The sequence below is a fragment of the Antennarius striatus genome, chromosome 3, assembly GCF_040054535.1.
Source record: "Antennarius striatus isolate MH-2024 chromosome 3, ASM4005453v1, whole genome shotgun sequence".
Taxonomy (NCBI): domain Eukaryota; kingdom Metazoa; phylum Chordata; class Actinopteri; order Lophiiformes; family Antennariidae; genus Antennarius; species Antennarius striatus.
In genome coordinates this window covers 29,097,501-29,112,500 of record NC_090778.1, presented here as the reverse complement: position 1 = coordinate 29,112,500, position 15,000 = coordinate 29,097,501, and the positions used below count along the sequence as shown (strand labels likewise).

At 55.9% G+C, this 15,000-nt stretch overlaps 2 protein-coding genes across 4 annotated transcripts in view; one reads left to right on the top strand and one right to left on the bottom strand.

Annotated features, from left to right (window-relative positions):
• Positions 1-2,673, bottom strand: part of vgll4l (vestigial like 4 like) — a 4,064-nt gene extending 1,391 nt beyond the window's left edge. The window contains exons 1-3 of the mRNA XM_068311344.1: positions 2,372-2,673; positions 1,138-1,261; positions 1-68 (exon numbers count right to left, since the gene is read on the bottom strand). The exon at positions 1-68 is cut by the window's left edge and continues 185 nt beyond it. Of these exons, the coding sequence (XP_068167445.1) occupies positions 1-68; positions 1,138-1,261; positions 2,372-2,438 (259 nt within the window). The 5' untranslated portion in view covers positions 2,439-2,673. The remainder of the gene's footprint in view (positions 69-1,137; positions 1,262-2,371) is intronic.
• A 3,160-nt stretch (positions 2,674-5,833) lies between these two features.
• syn1 (synapsin I) lies at positions 5,834-11,223 on the top strand. 3 transcript variants are annotated; one of them, XM_068311435.1, is made up of 14 exons: positions 5,834-5,890; positions 6,011-6,425; positions 7,033-7,090; positions 7,409-7,500; positions 7,594-7,750; positions 8,156-8,245; positions 8,331-8,393; positions 8,477-8,619; positions 8,718-8,792; positions 8,863-8,965; positions 9,038-9,187; positions 9,341-9,410; positions 9,487-10,024; positions 11,093-11,223. In XM_068311435.1, the coding sequence occupies exons 2-14, from the start codon at positions 6,115-6,117 to the stop codon at positions 11,118-11,120; spliced, it is 1,878 nt and encodes a 625-aa protein (XP_068167536.1). In that variant the 5' UTR covers positions 5,834-5,890; positions 6,011-6,114; the 3' UTR covers positions 11,121-11,223. The 3 variants fall into 3 exon arrangements, with proteins under 3 accessions (XP_068167536.1, XP_068167535.1, XP_068167534.1); XM_068311434.1 differs by having other exon boundaries at positions 9,344-9,410; positions 11,055-11,190; XM_068311433.1 differs by having other exon boundaries at positions 11,055-11,190.
• The last annotated feature ends 3,777 nt before the right edge of the window (positions 11,224-15,000 follow it).

Below are 15,000 nucleotides of genomic sequence, written 5' to 3'. Positions count from 1 at the left end.
CCCCCGGCGACGCCGGCGCCTCTCTGTGGGGGGCTTTACCGGCGCTTCTGCTCAGGACACGCTCCCGCCTGGAACGGAACGGAAACACCTTCAGAGGACGTTCACGCCTGGTGACCCCCCAACGCGTGGTGACCCCCCAACGCGTGGTGACCCCCCAACGCCTGGTGACCCCCCAACGCGTGGTGACCCCCCAACGCGTGGTGACCCCCCAACGCGTGGTGACCCCCCAACGCCTGGTGACCCCCCAACGCATGGTGACCCCCCAACGCCTGGTGACCCCCTAACGCCTGGTGACCCCCCAACGCGTGGTGACCCCCCAACGCCTGGTGACCCCCCAACGCGTGGTGACCCCCCAACGCCTGGTGACCCCCTAACGCGTGGTGACCCCCCAACGCCTGGTGACCCCCCAACGCATGGTGACCCCCCAACGCCTGGTGACCCCCTAACGCCTGGTGACCCCCCAACGCGTGGTGACCCCCCAACGCCTGGTGACCCCCCAACGCGTGGTGACCCCCCAACGCGTGGTGACCCCCCAACGCCTGGTGACCCCCCAGCGCGTGGTGACCCCCCAACGCCTGGTGACCCCCCAGCGCGTGGTGACCCCCCAACGCCTGGTGACCCCCCCCAACGCCTGGTGACCCCCCAACGCGTGGTGACCCCCCCCAACGCCTGGTGACCCCCCCCAACGCCTGGTGACCCCCCCCAACGCCTGGTGACCCCCCCCCAACTCCTGGTGACCACCCCCAACGCGTGGTGACCCCCCCAACGCGTGATGACTCCCCTAACGCGTGCTGACCCCCCAAGACATGGTGACCCCCCAACACGTGGTGACCCCCCCAGCGCGTGGTGACCCCCCCAATGGGTGGTGACCCCCCACGCCTGCTGGGTGTCAACCACTAAAACCCAAACTGCCTGGGTTCCTGGAGTCCTCCTGGGGGGGTCGGACACTCTTGAAGGAGTGTTTCCCATTGGTACCCTGTTAGCGATGTTAGCTAACGGGGTACCAAGGGTTCTGTTGATGGGGCGGAGCCTGAACAGACACGCCCCCCACCCCACCAGGCCTCGGTTGCGTCCTGTAGTTCTGGACCCGTTTAGGTGAGCCGTGACCCCCCCTGGCCCCCCGGCGTCGGTCCTCACCTCTCCTCCAGCGTCAGGCCGCGCTCGTGGCTGCGCTTGCGTTTGATTGGGCAGCCGGTCGGCCCGCGGGCGCGGTCGCTGGTCAGGTGTCGGAACCGGTCTTCACTCCTCAGGTGGGACTGACCTGAAAAACACAATCAATGGTCAGATCCGGCCCCCCCAGACAGGAAACGCTTCCCGTAAAGCGTGGGTTTCCCGCCGGCGGTGACTTCTACGCCGATGACTCACGATTGTTTTGATTGGTCGGGTCAACCTGCACGACTGCCACTCGTGGGAAAACGTTTTCCCCGTTTGTGTCACCGTTAATTGTGCGCTCCGTTAACCGGTGGAACTCGCCCGACCTGCCGGGCGAGGCCGGGCGAGCAGCTGATGCTAACGCTAACGGTAAACATTGTTTTTGTGTGGCGCGTTGGCGCTCCGCCGGCTGACGTTGAAGCAACAGGTTTGGTCATGGAGGTGGGGGGGGCAGTCATCCAGCAGGAACCCTGATGTGGGCGGCGCTCCTCCGTCGGGACGACGAACGTTTGCAAGTCAAAACACATCGAGGGGGGGGGGCGAGCCTTCTTACGCAAAACCGCTGGAAATGTTCGGAGCAACTCAGTGGAATCGAAGCTGCATTAGCGTTAGCACTAGTGTTAGCATTAGCGTTAGCATTAGCTAAAGAGCACCAAGAACTAAACATGTGAGGACCTACGTCCCCCCCACCCACTCACCCCCCCCATGTAATGCGTGTGGAACAGCGTCAGGAACACGTTCAGACTCTCACAGCGGTTCTGTTTGGAACCCCTCCCTCCTGGCGGAGTGCTCCGACACCTGTGAGTGCCATTGTGTCGGGGGGGGGGGACCACACCTATGCTGATTTTCTAACGCCTCAGGCGTGGGTATTTCTTCCTGATATGCGGGGGGGCCGAGCTGCCTGACCTCCGGTTCTCCTGCTCTGGAGAACCTTTAGTGGACCTCCAGGGGGAGGGGGGAGAAGGACACCGAAACCCCCCACCCCCCAGCTCTCTAAACACAGCAGCTCCAGGTGTGTTCACACCTCCTGTTCTCTCTTGTTTGACAGAATAAATGCTGAAGGTCGACCCCCCCCCCCCCCCCGACTGGCAGTGGTCGCTCGGATGCGTCGGTGGCGAGCGAGATGTCACAACGGGGTCTGAAGGTGGGATCCCACCCCCCCGGTAACGCTCACACACCCCCGGTAACGCTCACACCCCCCAGTAACGCTCACACCTACCCTCCAGGATGTAGACCTTGAAGCCGCTGCTCATGCGGGTGATGTAGTGGAAGTTGGCCACCGCCATGACGACGCCCCCGTCTGCTCCTGTTGGGAGTCCAGGTGTGAGCGCACAGGTAGAGGCTCAGGTGAGGAGCACACAGGTAGAGACTCAGGTGAGGAGCACACAGGTAGAGACTCAGGTGAGGAGCACACAGGTAGAGACTCAGGTGAGGAGCACACAGGTAGAGGCTCAGGTGAGGAGCACACAGGTAGAGGCTCAGGTGTGAGCGCACAGGTAGAGGCTCAGGTGAGGAGCACTGGTTCCCTGTGACTCTCCTCCTGGCTTCTGATTGGCTGCCGTCTGGGCCAATGGCGGGAGCCGAGCGTTGTTATTGTCCTGCAGGCGGAGTGAGCTCACAGAGCTGGGTGTGTAAATATCACCAACGACGGAATCCACGCCGCTCACAGAGGCATTGTGGGACATTAAACCGTCTGCTCAGAAATCACTCGTCAGACCCCCCCCCGCCTGAGCCGCCAGCAAGGAGAAGCATTCCCTTTGTTCCTCCATGAAGTCAGCCCCCCCTTACCCTCTCATCTGCCCCACCTCCCTCATCTGCCCCCCACCCCCCACCTAATCTGAAATCTCACCAAACTGCATTCTTGCGGCTCGGAGCCCACCGGAGCGCCGTCATTCCTCCGCCTGCCCCGACACGCCGCTCGCCGCTAACCCTAGTCCCAGCTGCCGCTGCCATGGCAACACAGATCAAAGGCCACGCCCGATACCATCAATAACACATCAGCCACACTCATGAGAGGACGGGGGAGAGAACGCCCGTCGTTGTTTATTTACCAGCAGCGCTGGACGTGTAAACAACACAGGTAGACAACTCAGGTAGACAACACAGGTAGACAACTCAGGTAAACAACACAGGTAAACAACACAGGTAGACAACACAGGTAGACAACACAGGTAGACAACTCAGGTAAACAACACAGGTAGACAACACAGGTAGACAACACAGGTAGACAACACAGGTAAACAACACAGGTAGACAACACAGGTAGACAACTCAGGTAAACAACACAGGTAAACAACACAGGTAGACAACACAGGTAGACAACACAGGTAAACAACACAGGTAGACAACACAGGTAGACAACACAGGTAGACAACACAGGTAGACAACACAGGTAAACAACACAGGTAAACAACACAGGTAGACAACACAGGTAGACAACACAGGTAGACAACTCAGGTAGACAACACAGGTAAACAACACAGGTAGACAACACAGGTAGACAACACAGGTAGACAACACAGGTAGACAACTCAGGTAGACAACACAGGTAGACAACACAGGTAAACAACACAGGTAAACAACACAGGTAAACAACACAGGTAGACAACACAGGTAGACAACTCAGGTAAACAACACAGGTAGACAACACAGGTAGACAACACAGGTAAACAACACAGGTAAACAACACAGGTAGACAACACAGGTAGACAACTCAGGTAGACAACACAGGTAGACAACACAGGTAAACAACACAGGTAAACACCACAGGTAAACAACACAGGTAAACAACACAGGTAGACAACACAGGTAGACAACTCAGGTAAACAACACAGGTAAACAACACAGGTAGACAACACAGGTAGACAACACAGGTAAACAACACAGGTAAACAACACAGGTAGACAACACAGGTAAACAACACAGGTAGACAACACAAGTAGACAACACAGGTAGACAACACAGGTAGACAACACAGGTAAACAACACAGGTAGACAACACAGGTAAACAACACAGGTAAACAACACAGGTAGACAACACAGGTAGACAACACAGGTAGACAACACAGGTAAACAACACAGGTAGACAACACAGGTAGACAACACAGGTAGACAACACAGGTAAACAACACAGGTAGACAACACAGGTAGACAACACAGGTAGACAACACAGGTAAACAACACAGGTAGACAACACAGGTAAACAACACAGGTAGACAACACAGGTAGACAACACAGGTAGACAACACAGGTAGACAACACAGGTAGACAACTTTATTTGTTGAGCACTTTACAACAACCACAGTCGACCAAAGTGCTGTACAGACGAATAAATTAAAAACATTATGGATAAAAGACAAAATGGCTCAAATATTCTTATTAAAATAAATGAATTAAAAACATAAAACATGGGTAAAAGCAAAAGCCGTACAATCAGAGCAATAAAATAAGATCAAATAGCTTTGACGGTGGTTGAAGTATAATTTATTCTCAGGTCGAAGATCTTCAGTTTGCGTTTGTGAAGTAAATGAGAGACGTTTAAATGAAGGCGTCTCCTCCGTCCACAGTCCAACGTCTCACAGTCAGAGACACTGTTAGACTGTCAAAGCTCTGATCAAATCAGGGACTTTGTTTTGAGGGCGTCTAAACCCAGGATTAGACCCTGAAGAGTCTGAACAGAACCTGTTCTGTTGGATTTTAGTCCATTTCCTGCTGTGGGGATCAGAATCCCAGCGGGGATGGGAAGCAGAGCAGTTCCATTTAAACTCAACAGCGACGCCTCCAGGTACAGTCTGGTATTACACCAATAATCACCTGCTCCAGGTGGCCGGTGAGACAAGTCAGCACGGAACCGGTCCGGTCCGGTCGGAGGTCCAGCTGGTCTCCTAAGCTTCAAGGGGAAACATCTGGGATGTACAATAATTTAACATTCAAACATCACGTTTGATTCTCTACCTGACGATGACATCATCAATAAACCAATAAATGACGCCAGAGGCTGATTGAACGGCCTCTAATGATCACGTGATCAGATCAACGCTCCAGTTTAAACAGAATGGAACGCGGCCCCGCAGCCCCGACTGAAGGAATAAATGACAAAGAGAAATATTAGAAAACCACGTGAGAACCTGGACTCTGATTGGTTATCTGTGGGTATTTACCTGTAAACAAACAGCAGAGGCTCCTCCCCTCCATCTGTCATCAGTTCCGGTCTAGTCCAGGATCCAGGAGGGTCACTCAGGTTCCACCAGCAGATGGCGCTCCTCTCTACACCTGCAGGACCGAATCAGCAGCTGGGTCACCCCCACCCAGTGCCCCCCCCATTAGCATCAAGTCACAGACGAGCGGCGGAACAACAGGAAGTCGGTTCTGCCCCTCTGAGATAAAAGCCCTGATCCGGATCGTAGCGCCCCCCCAGCTGTGGATCCGCCTCGGCTTCAGAACCACAGGTGAAGGACACGCCCCTCAGTGACCCGAAGTGGGTCACCGCAGCCCCCCAGGGAAGGCCAGCCCAATTAGATGGCTTTTATTTTGAAAGCACAATCCGGAAGTCGTGTTCTTCATCTCTCCTGCCTTGACCCCCCCGCCCACACTCCCCTCCCTCAGGATGGATGGGAGTGACGCAGGGCGGGGGGAAAGAACCGGGGCTTGAGGGGAGGGGGAGGGGCTTTACGCACCGGGAGGAACCGGACGCGCCTCCTGCGGGAAGAAGAGGAGAGGACCGAGCATCACCCAGCAGGTAGGCTCCGTCCGGTCCTGGGGGGGCAGCTGGAGGGGGTTTCACCGGATGTGCATCCGCTCCATCGCGCGTCACGACGCATCACCGGTGAAGCGATCGGTAACGGGTTTGTGTCCGCAGGCCGCACCGATCCCGCATCTCATGGAAAAGTAGCCTCGTCATCCCGCTTCCGCACCGAGCCCCGATCCGCACCCGCCGGAGGACCTCCGGACCCCCCCGCCGCCATGAACTACCTGCGCCGCCGCCTGTCGGACAGCAACTTCATGTCCAACCTGCCGAACGGGTACCTGCCGGACCTGACGCGCCCCGAGCCGCAGCAGAGCCCCGCCGTGTCCCCCGGGCCCCCGGAGAGGCGCCCGTCCGCCACCCCCCCGCAGCCCGCTGGTGGGGGCTCCGGCTTCTTCTCCTCCATCTCCAACGCCGTGAAGCAGACCACCGCCGCCGCCGCCGCCACCCTGTCCGAGGCGGCGGACCGGGCGGGGGGGTCCAGCAACGCCAAGGTGCTGCTGGTGATCGACGACCAGCAGACCGACTGGTAAGAACCCGCGAGTCCGGAAGGTCACCCGCGCGCTCCTGAGAGCGTGACGTCATCTCCCGCACCGGAGAGCAGGTGCGTCTGTGCGCCAGAGCGGAGGCGCAGAGCGGAGGAGCAGAGCGGAGGCGCAGAGCGGAGGAGCCATTTTCAGCTGAAGCTCCGTCGGCTTCAGACGCACCGACGCGGAAATGTTTCAGTCGGGGTCTGGATGCCGGTGGGACCGAACCGGGTCCCGGTAGACCCGTTCAGCCCAGTCAGCGCGCATCACGCAGGCTCAGTGGAGATCTGCACAGCGCTGCCCTGTTAAAATGACCCCCCAGGTGGCAACAAACCGGTCCGCTGTCGCACGACACACACACACACACACACACACACACACACACACACACACACACACACACACACACAGAGCCTCGGGATGCTCCTCTTTGTCGTGCAGCAGGAAGTTTAGAAACACACTCCTGTGACGTCACACCAACTCCAGAAGGCAGAGGATTGTGTGTGTGTGTGTGTGTGTGTGTGTGTGTGTGTGTGTGTGTGTGTGTGTGTGTGTGTGTGTGTGTGTGTGTGTGTGTGTGTTGAACTGACCTCCTGATCTCTCCTGCAGGGTGAAGGTCTTCAGAGGACGGAAGGTCCACGGGGAGTTCGACATCAAGGTGGAGCAGGTGGGTGGCTTCACTTCATCACGGGGTGGGGGTGGGGGGGCTGAAGACTGGGGGAGGAAGAGGGTAGTGAGGAAAACATGTTTGAATAAAGGATTATTGATTAGAGGGACCCGATCAACAACACGTTGGGTTTTATTCCTCTTGGAGTCACAGATAGATCAGTGGTTTGCTTGGCCTTATCAATAATCATTGATGAGTTGTGATGCAAAGCCTCATGGGAATGTTTATGGATGAGGAACGTGCCGGTGGCCATTCATCCATTCCGCTGTGACGGTATTGATCGGAGGGGTCATGTGATCGGTCTGGTTGTCCTTGCAGGCTGATTTCTCTGAGATCAACCTGGTGGCTGACTCCAGCGGCGCCCACAGCGTGACCATCGACGCCGCCCGGAGCGGCCACAAGGTGACCAGGTGCGTCTGTCTGCCTCTGATAGCTGCACAGAAATAAACCAGCTGGGCTGAAGGTCCGCTCGGTGACGCGCTGGGATGTTCTGCTCCTCCCAGGACCTTCAAACCAGACTTCGTGCTGATCCGGCAGCACGCCTTCAGCATGGACCGGAACGGGGACCACCGGAACATGGTGATCGGGCTGCAGTACGCCGGCCTGCCCAGCGTCAACTCCCTGCACTCCGTCTACAACTTCTGTGACAAACCCTGGGTGGTGGGTGTCGCCCCCAGCTCCTCAACGCGTGGAGCTCATTTTTATCTTTTATTTTATTTTTTAATATAGAAGAGAAAAAACCTCTCCGTCTCGTCTTCAGTTGCTCTGTCCTCATCGTGGGTCACGGGGGTTGCTATGAGCTAATATGACATCATAGGTTTTATTCTGATTTATTGAAAATTGATGTAACTCCAGATCACGTGAACCGATGTCTGCCGGCGTGGAGGTGGAGAGCGGCGCCACACTGTGTGTCATGAGGAGAATGAACTCGATACTGACACCAATTTAACGAGGGACAGTACACTTGAATGAAGCTGACATCACACACACACACACACACACACACACACACACACACACACACACACACACACACGCTGATGCCTCCACGTTGGTGTTTTGCAGTTTGCTCAGATGACTCGGCTCTGCCAGCAGCTGGGTCCGGAGGCGTTCCCGCTGATCGATCAGGTCTACTACCCCAACCACAAGGAGATGGTGAGCCCCCCCCCCTGGTGGTATGTTGGGTTGGTGTTAAGGGTCATGTGGGCGGTGATGCGTGACTCTTGTGCTGCCGTTACAGATCACCTCCCCGCGGTTCCCTGTGGTGGTGAAGATGGGCCACGCCCACTCAGGGATGGGAAAGGTGTGTCCAGAACCTCGCCTGCTGCCGACCCGCTGGGGCGGTCCTCGGGGCCGATGTAACCGCTGTCCTGTCTCGGCCCCCAGGTGAAGGTGGACAATCAGTACGACTTCCAGGACATAGCCAGCGTCGTGGCTCTGACCAAGACGTACGCCACGTGCGAGCCCTTCATCGACGCCAAGTACGACGTCCGCATCCAGAAGATCGGCGACAACTACAAGGCCTACATGTGAGTACCGGGGGGTCGCGCTGCCGCCGGGCGTCACGAAGCCACCGGGCATCACACCGCCGCGTGAAGGCAGGTAAACACCAAGGTGCTGTCTGCAGGAGAACGTCGATTTCTGGGAACTGGAAGACCAACACGGGCTCGTCGATGCTGGAGCAGGTGGCCATGTCGGACAGGTGAGAGCCGCCAGGCGCCGGCCAGGTGCGGTCAGGTAATGGTTGGGTTCCAGCTCTGCTGTCCTCACAGGTACCGGACGTGGGTGGACGCCTGCGCCGCCATCTTTGGAGGGTTGGACATCTGCGCCGTGGAGGCGCTGCACGGTAAAGACGGCAAGGACTACATCATAGAGGTACGGGCGCCAGGGTAGGGGGGCAGCGTCCCTGATAGGACGCCCACAGACCCCCGTCCCTGCTGGTTTCAGGTGGACGACTGCTCCATGCCGCTGATCGGGGACCAGCAGGACGAGGACCGTGTCCAGATCGCTGAGCTGGTGGTTTCCAGGATGAGCCAGATGGTCTCCAACACGCCAGACGTGTCCTCCGCCCGGGGCCCGGTGGGGGCCCAGGCCCAGGTGATTCTAATCCTGATCCTGATGCTCACTCTGATCCTGATCCTGATCCTGATCCTGATCCTGATCCTGATCAGACCATGTGAAGGGTATCGTTTGTAGATCTTGTTTCTTCTTGTTGGTTCCGACTCGTTGTAACTCCTGTTGTTTCTCCAGAAGGCGGTCTCCCCCCAGCCGGTGTCCCAGCCCAGGGTCCCCCAGGCCCAGCAGCGCCCCTCCCCTCAGGGTAAGGAGCTTCAAACCTCACCTGGTCTGGTTCTCTGGGGGTGTGAGGAGGGTACTGAGTGATGCTCTTCCTGTAGGTGGCCCCCAGCAGAGTCCCCCATCTCAGCAGCGCCCCCAGCCTCAAGGACAACCTCCTGCACCGGCCCAGCAGTCTACTGCTAGCCCCCCCACCACTGAGCCCGGTGCCCCGGCTAAGGCTAGCCAAGGACCGACACAACCCCGGCCCCCGGGACAAGGAGCCCCCCAGGGCCAGAGACCCGCTTCTGGTCAGGGCTCCCCTCAGCGGGGCCACGGGGGTTCCCCTCAAGCTCCGAGGCAACAGGCTGGCCCCCAGCAGCAGAAACCGTCCGCTGGGGGCCCTGGCCAGAAACCTGTAGGCCAACCCCAGGGCCAGAGGCCCCCCCTGCCTGCAAGGCAGCAGTCACAGGGGGGGTCCCAGCAACAGAGGTCTCCTGGCCAGCAAGGTCGCCCTGTAGGCGCCACCACCCAGCAACCCCGACCAGCCGCTCAAGGTCAGGGGGGGCCAGGAGGACGGCCCCCAGTGCAGCAGAAGCCTCAGCCCCCCCAGAAACCCAGTCAGGACACCCCGGTCTCAGGCGGGTCTCCACAGCTGAAGTAAGTAACGGAGGGACCCGCTTCCTGTCCGCCTCCTTTAGGGAACCCGGGGGCAGGGGGGTCCCTTTGCTCTGAGATCCGGTTTGCATGATGGATCTCTGCAGGGACCCCCCCACCCCCCCCCCGTCGATGCATGACCAGTCGATCCTTCACCGACCGGAGCGTCACGTCGTCTGGACGCATTGTGAACCAGAACGCTCACGACGCGTCCGGCGCCGCAGCCGAGCAGAAATCAGTGGGGGGGTTCAGGTTCAGGTGGGACACCTAGAAACCAGGGGAGGGGCTGAACCGGTGACCTGTGGGCTGAAGGCTCAAAAGGTGAGAGTCACGTGGGGGAGGAGCAAAGGAGCAGAGACAGGAAGCAGGAAGTGATCTGGGGACGCCCCCACAAAATCACAAATACTGTTGAGAATAAAAGTAAGTAGAGGAAGCAAGGAAACAAGTAGAGGAAGCAAGGAAACAAGTAGAGGCAGCAAGGAAACAAGTAGAGGAAGCAAGGAAACAAGTAGAGGCAGCAAGGAAACAAGTAGAGGAAGCAAGGAAACAAGTAGAGGCAGCAAGGAAACAAGTAGAGGAAGCAAGGAAACAAGTAGAGGTCATGACTCTAAGAAGCAGAGGATGCAGGCTTGAACCGGTACGGCACCATTTTCAGCCAGAACACGGCCCTCAAGGCGTTGATGCTGCCAGCCTGTGATTGGCCAGCCGAATTCATTAGATTCAGACGCCGTTCCACCTGCACAGGTAGACGTTACTCTGCTGCCACCTCATTGGTCCTTCAGTCGTCAGGCGCACACGGCTCCCAGTCTTGAGTTTGGGTTAGGTTCACCAGATTGCATCATCAGATTGCATCATCAACTTGCCTCCCAGTCAGCTGGGACATACATGACACGTCCGCAGACATCGCCCCCATCACCTGAGTGATGAGGTGATGCTGAACACCATCTTCCTCTCTCTCTTGTCATTCCATGGGTCTGCTGCATGACTTTAATAGCTTCTTCCTCTCCTCTACTGCCGTTTCCTCTCTTTATAGCAAGTCCCAGTCTCTTACCAATACCTTCAACCTTCCAGAAACGCCGGCGCCGCGGGCCAGCCGTAGCCAGGACCAGGTGAAGGCTGACACCATACGCAACCTACGCAAATCCTTTGCCAGTCTCTTCTCAGACTGAGAGGACATAACCCCACCCCCACTCCTACCCCACCCCCACCCCCACCCCTGACAGGACGCTGAAGGACTGACCCCCTCCAAAGGACCAACTGGACGTCGTCTCTCAATCACATGACCCCCATCACACCAGCCACTGCCGCATTCCTGAGAATCGTGTCAACGGACAAAAAGAACTTTCGGGCTCTGACGTCTGAAACGTTCCCGTCCTCGCCTCTGATTGGTCGTCGAGTCTCACCAACAGGAGCGCCTGTAAATGCATGAAACAAATAGAGCTCACGCTTGTTGTTGGTGCCGTAAACTCATCGTGACCTTTATGTTCAGGTTGTTGGTTCGCTGCCCACTCCAATGAATGAAGAGACTGTACGAACATTATTGGGACGGGGGCGTCGACCTTTATTCAGAACCAAGCAAACATTCCCCCCGGACCAATCAGAGGTCCAGAACCCATCTCCTCCCTCACCCTTTTCTGCCCCTCCCCGACCCAACCCAATAATTTTGGTACGGTCTCTAACAGCTACCTGCTCCTGGGGCGTCGAGCCGTTGACCTGGTGGTGAACTGCATGCCAACAGGGGACAGTGGTTGCGTTTCCAACCCCTGATATTGACGCTTGTAACCGTGTCGTCACATGTAGCTGCGCTAGTTAGTATTAGCCTAGTCGGTGTCGTGAGTAAACCCCGCCCCCCTGACAGCATGCCTTACGCAGACAAACGCTCAGATCAAGTGGAGCTGTCTCAGGGTGTCCAGCTGATGGCGCCACTTGTTTGTGGGCGAGGGTCTTCCATTGTGTCTTTGTCGTAGTGTTAGCGTGATAACGAAGGAAAGCATGCGTTCTAATGAGGTTCCATGTTTCTATCGGTTCTGATGCATTTGCACACAATTTCTGCACAATTATACTTGAATAGGGTGAAGTCACTCATTTCCTGTTTATTCTTCCGCCGCTGGACAGAACAACGACTCGGCGGTCAGATCCCGGGTCAGAGGTGCAGTACTGCTCACGTCCAGTAGGGGCAGGTTAGTTGGTTTCCTTTCCGCTTGCTTGAGTTCAGAATAACGGGATGCAACCCCCCGGTGGGCGTGCTGCAGGCTAGCGGCTCGCGTCCGGGTTTATCGGTTAGTCAGTGCTTTGAGTTAGCATCACGTAGCAGCAGCGGCGCGGACTTCCTGCTTCCAGCCACGTCCCTCGGGTTTCAACGGGTTCATGGTAGAAACACGCCAAACAATAAATAAAGGATGCAAAGCACGAGGAATGTCAACTTTCTGACGCAGCGCCGTCGATTAGCATCCTGCTGCTTTGCACTGACTCGCTCTGCGCCGCCACCAAACTGTTAGCGTTACATTGTGCTAACACGTCTTCCAGAAGGAACGTTTCCATTTGAATGTCCACTTTGGCAATATCACGCTTTTTAGCGCCCCCCCAGGGCAGCGGCGGTCCCTGCAGGGCGTCCATGCTGCCCGTGTTTGTGCTCAGTGGTGCGTCGATGTGTGAATGTTCTGTAACCGGTGAAACCAAATCCACGTGCGGCCCGACGCCGACCGCCACACTTTGCCCCCTGCTGCTATTCGTGCTTGTTGATGTGTCTCCAAACGCTTCTCTGTGATTCAGGGCCTCGTTTTTTTATTTTATAATCCGTGTCGGCTAATGACGGGATGGTTGGCGCCGCCATATGTTACACGGAGTGTGTAACTGCTCTGAAGGACGTCGTCCTGCCATCAGAGGCCCGCCGGGCGGAGGACAGCGTCCATCCTGGCGCCGCCCGACGCCGACCGGATGCGCCGCGATCCAAACACGGGTTCCGTTTACGATTGTTTTTCATGATGTACGGTGGATAGGTTCGACTGTGAATGTATTACCTTTTCTTTGTTCATGCTCGCTGTTCTGTTCTCTAAATGCGTTGTATAATCAGTGTGAAGAACATTTAGTCCTGAAGTTTCTGAGCGGACCTGAGCGACCCCCCAGGGTTAAAGTAGAAACGTTAAAAAAAATCAAGAGTTTTTGTTAAAAAATGAGATGCATTATGTAAATCATGGTGGTTATTGACTCAATGTGTGAACAAATCTTTGGTGTTATATGCAATGTAACTATATAATGTGAAAATGAGTAAGTTATTAAAATATGCACACGTCTAATAAAGTCTGTGACCAACGACCACTGCTTCATGTGTCAGGATTAACCTTCTGGGGTCTCCTCATAGCGCCACCTCCTGGAGGAGTGGCTCCTGCAGGAGGTGGCGCATCTCCTGAAAAATTGAAGTTTCATCATGAAATAGAGCAAAATAAATGTAGCATCTTGTTACTTCTGGAGACATGAATTAAAATGACCAAGGATGGAGTCGTCTTCTGTTCGGTGTCCACTGTTTATTATAGACCTGAACACAAGAGCTGACCTGGTGTTTGGGGTCACTTTAGATGGTCTAGAGTCAGGTTTGGATGGTCTAGAGTCAAGTTTTGATTGTGCAGACTAAGGTTTAGATGGACTAGAGTCAAGTTTAGTTAGTATAGAGTCAGGTTTGGGTTCTCAGATCTGGTTTAGATAGTGTAGAGTCAGGTTTAGGTTATGTAGTCGGGTTTTGGTTGTGTAGAGTGAGGTTTATGTAGTGTAGTCAGGTTTAGGTTCTGTGGAGTCAAGTTTAGGTTGTGCAGACTCAGGTTTAGGTAGTGTAAAGTCAAGTTTAGTTAGTGTAGAGTCAAGATTAGGTTGTGTAGAGTCAGGTTTAGGTTGTGTAGAGTCAGGTTTAGGTTCTCAGCTCTGGTTTAGGTGATCTAGGGTCTGGGTTTATGATGTCTTCAGCTGAAGGATTTGTTGGCGTGTCCATTTCCTCAGGAGAGGGTTCAGCAGTTTCTAAGTCCTAAACTAGTCTGGACTTAGTTGAACTAAATATAACCCAAAGCCAGGAGCTGCAGCTCCAACATGACGTCACCAAACAAACTGGAACACAGGCTTCAATGTAACGCGTCGCGACCAGCAGGGGGCGTCTCTCCTCTGCACAACATGAACCAGGTTGTGGTTCTGGTGAGTTCTGTTAACGCCACATGTTCACGTGTGGACACCAAACGGATCAGCAGACGGAGCGTCTGATGGGTTCTTCTGCACCAAAGCTTTAAACTAACTCGTCCCCGCCCCCCCCCCCAGCTGTTAGCAGAACGCTAACGCTGTTGTTCCCTGGAGCTCCTGAGATGTTCAGAACGTTGGTTACCTGGTTTCCATCAGCGGCGCCGACGGTGTTTCTATTTGTGTGTGAACAGTTCCTCTAACGGTGCTGACGGACGACAGGAACTGAGACGTTCTCCTCCAACCTCGCTGACAGTAGAGGTCACCGTAATGAGTGAAGGTCGTCCGTGTGGGGGGGGCGGGGCTCTGGTGGCGCTCAGAGCCAGGATATTTCTAGACGTGACCCATTTAAACAGCCGACGCTGCAGCACAGGTGCATCGGCCGCTCTGTCCAGGTTAGCATGTGGTGCTAACCGGATGCTAGCTGGTTCTACTGCTGCACACCCCCACCCCCCCGGTGAAGAAGAGAAAGCTGTTTGTTTTAGTGAGACGGGGGCCACAACAGTCGCTGACTCACACAATCGTGTGAGTCAGTGCTGCAGTGCATTGTGGGTCTGTGGGACGCAGAGACGTCCATATTTAGAAGGACCTCATTGATTCTGCTGGAGCACAAAGACTGGTTGTGAACGGTGCCCCCCCCGCATGAAAAGACCTGCTGACACCCCCCTCCCAAAAAACCAAAAACAGCATCACTGCTTTGTGTTGTGACATAACGGCGTCACCGTGATGCCGTCACCATGACGACGCCACCCGGGTTGTGA

Excerpts from the sequence above, each read along its gene's own strand:
- syn1 (XM_068311433.1), top strand. The coding sequence starts at position 6,115 with ATGAACTACCTGCGCCGCCGCCTGTCGGACAGCAACTTCATGTCCAAC. Across the intron at positions 7,091-7,408 it reads TCGACATCAAGGTGGAGCAG|GCTGATTTCTCTGAGATCAA; the intron begins GTGGGTGGCTTC and ends TTGTCCTTGCAG. Across the intron at positions 8,793-8,862 it reads CAGGTGGCCATGTCGGACAG|GTACCGGACGTGGGTGGACG; the intron begins GTGAGAGCCGCC and ends CTGTCCTCACAG.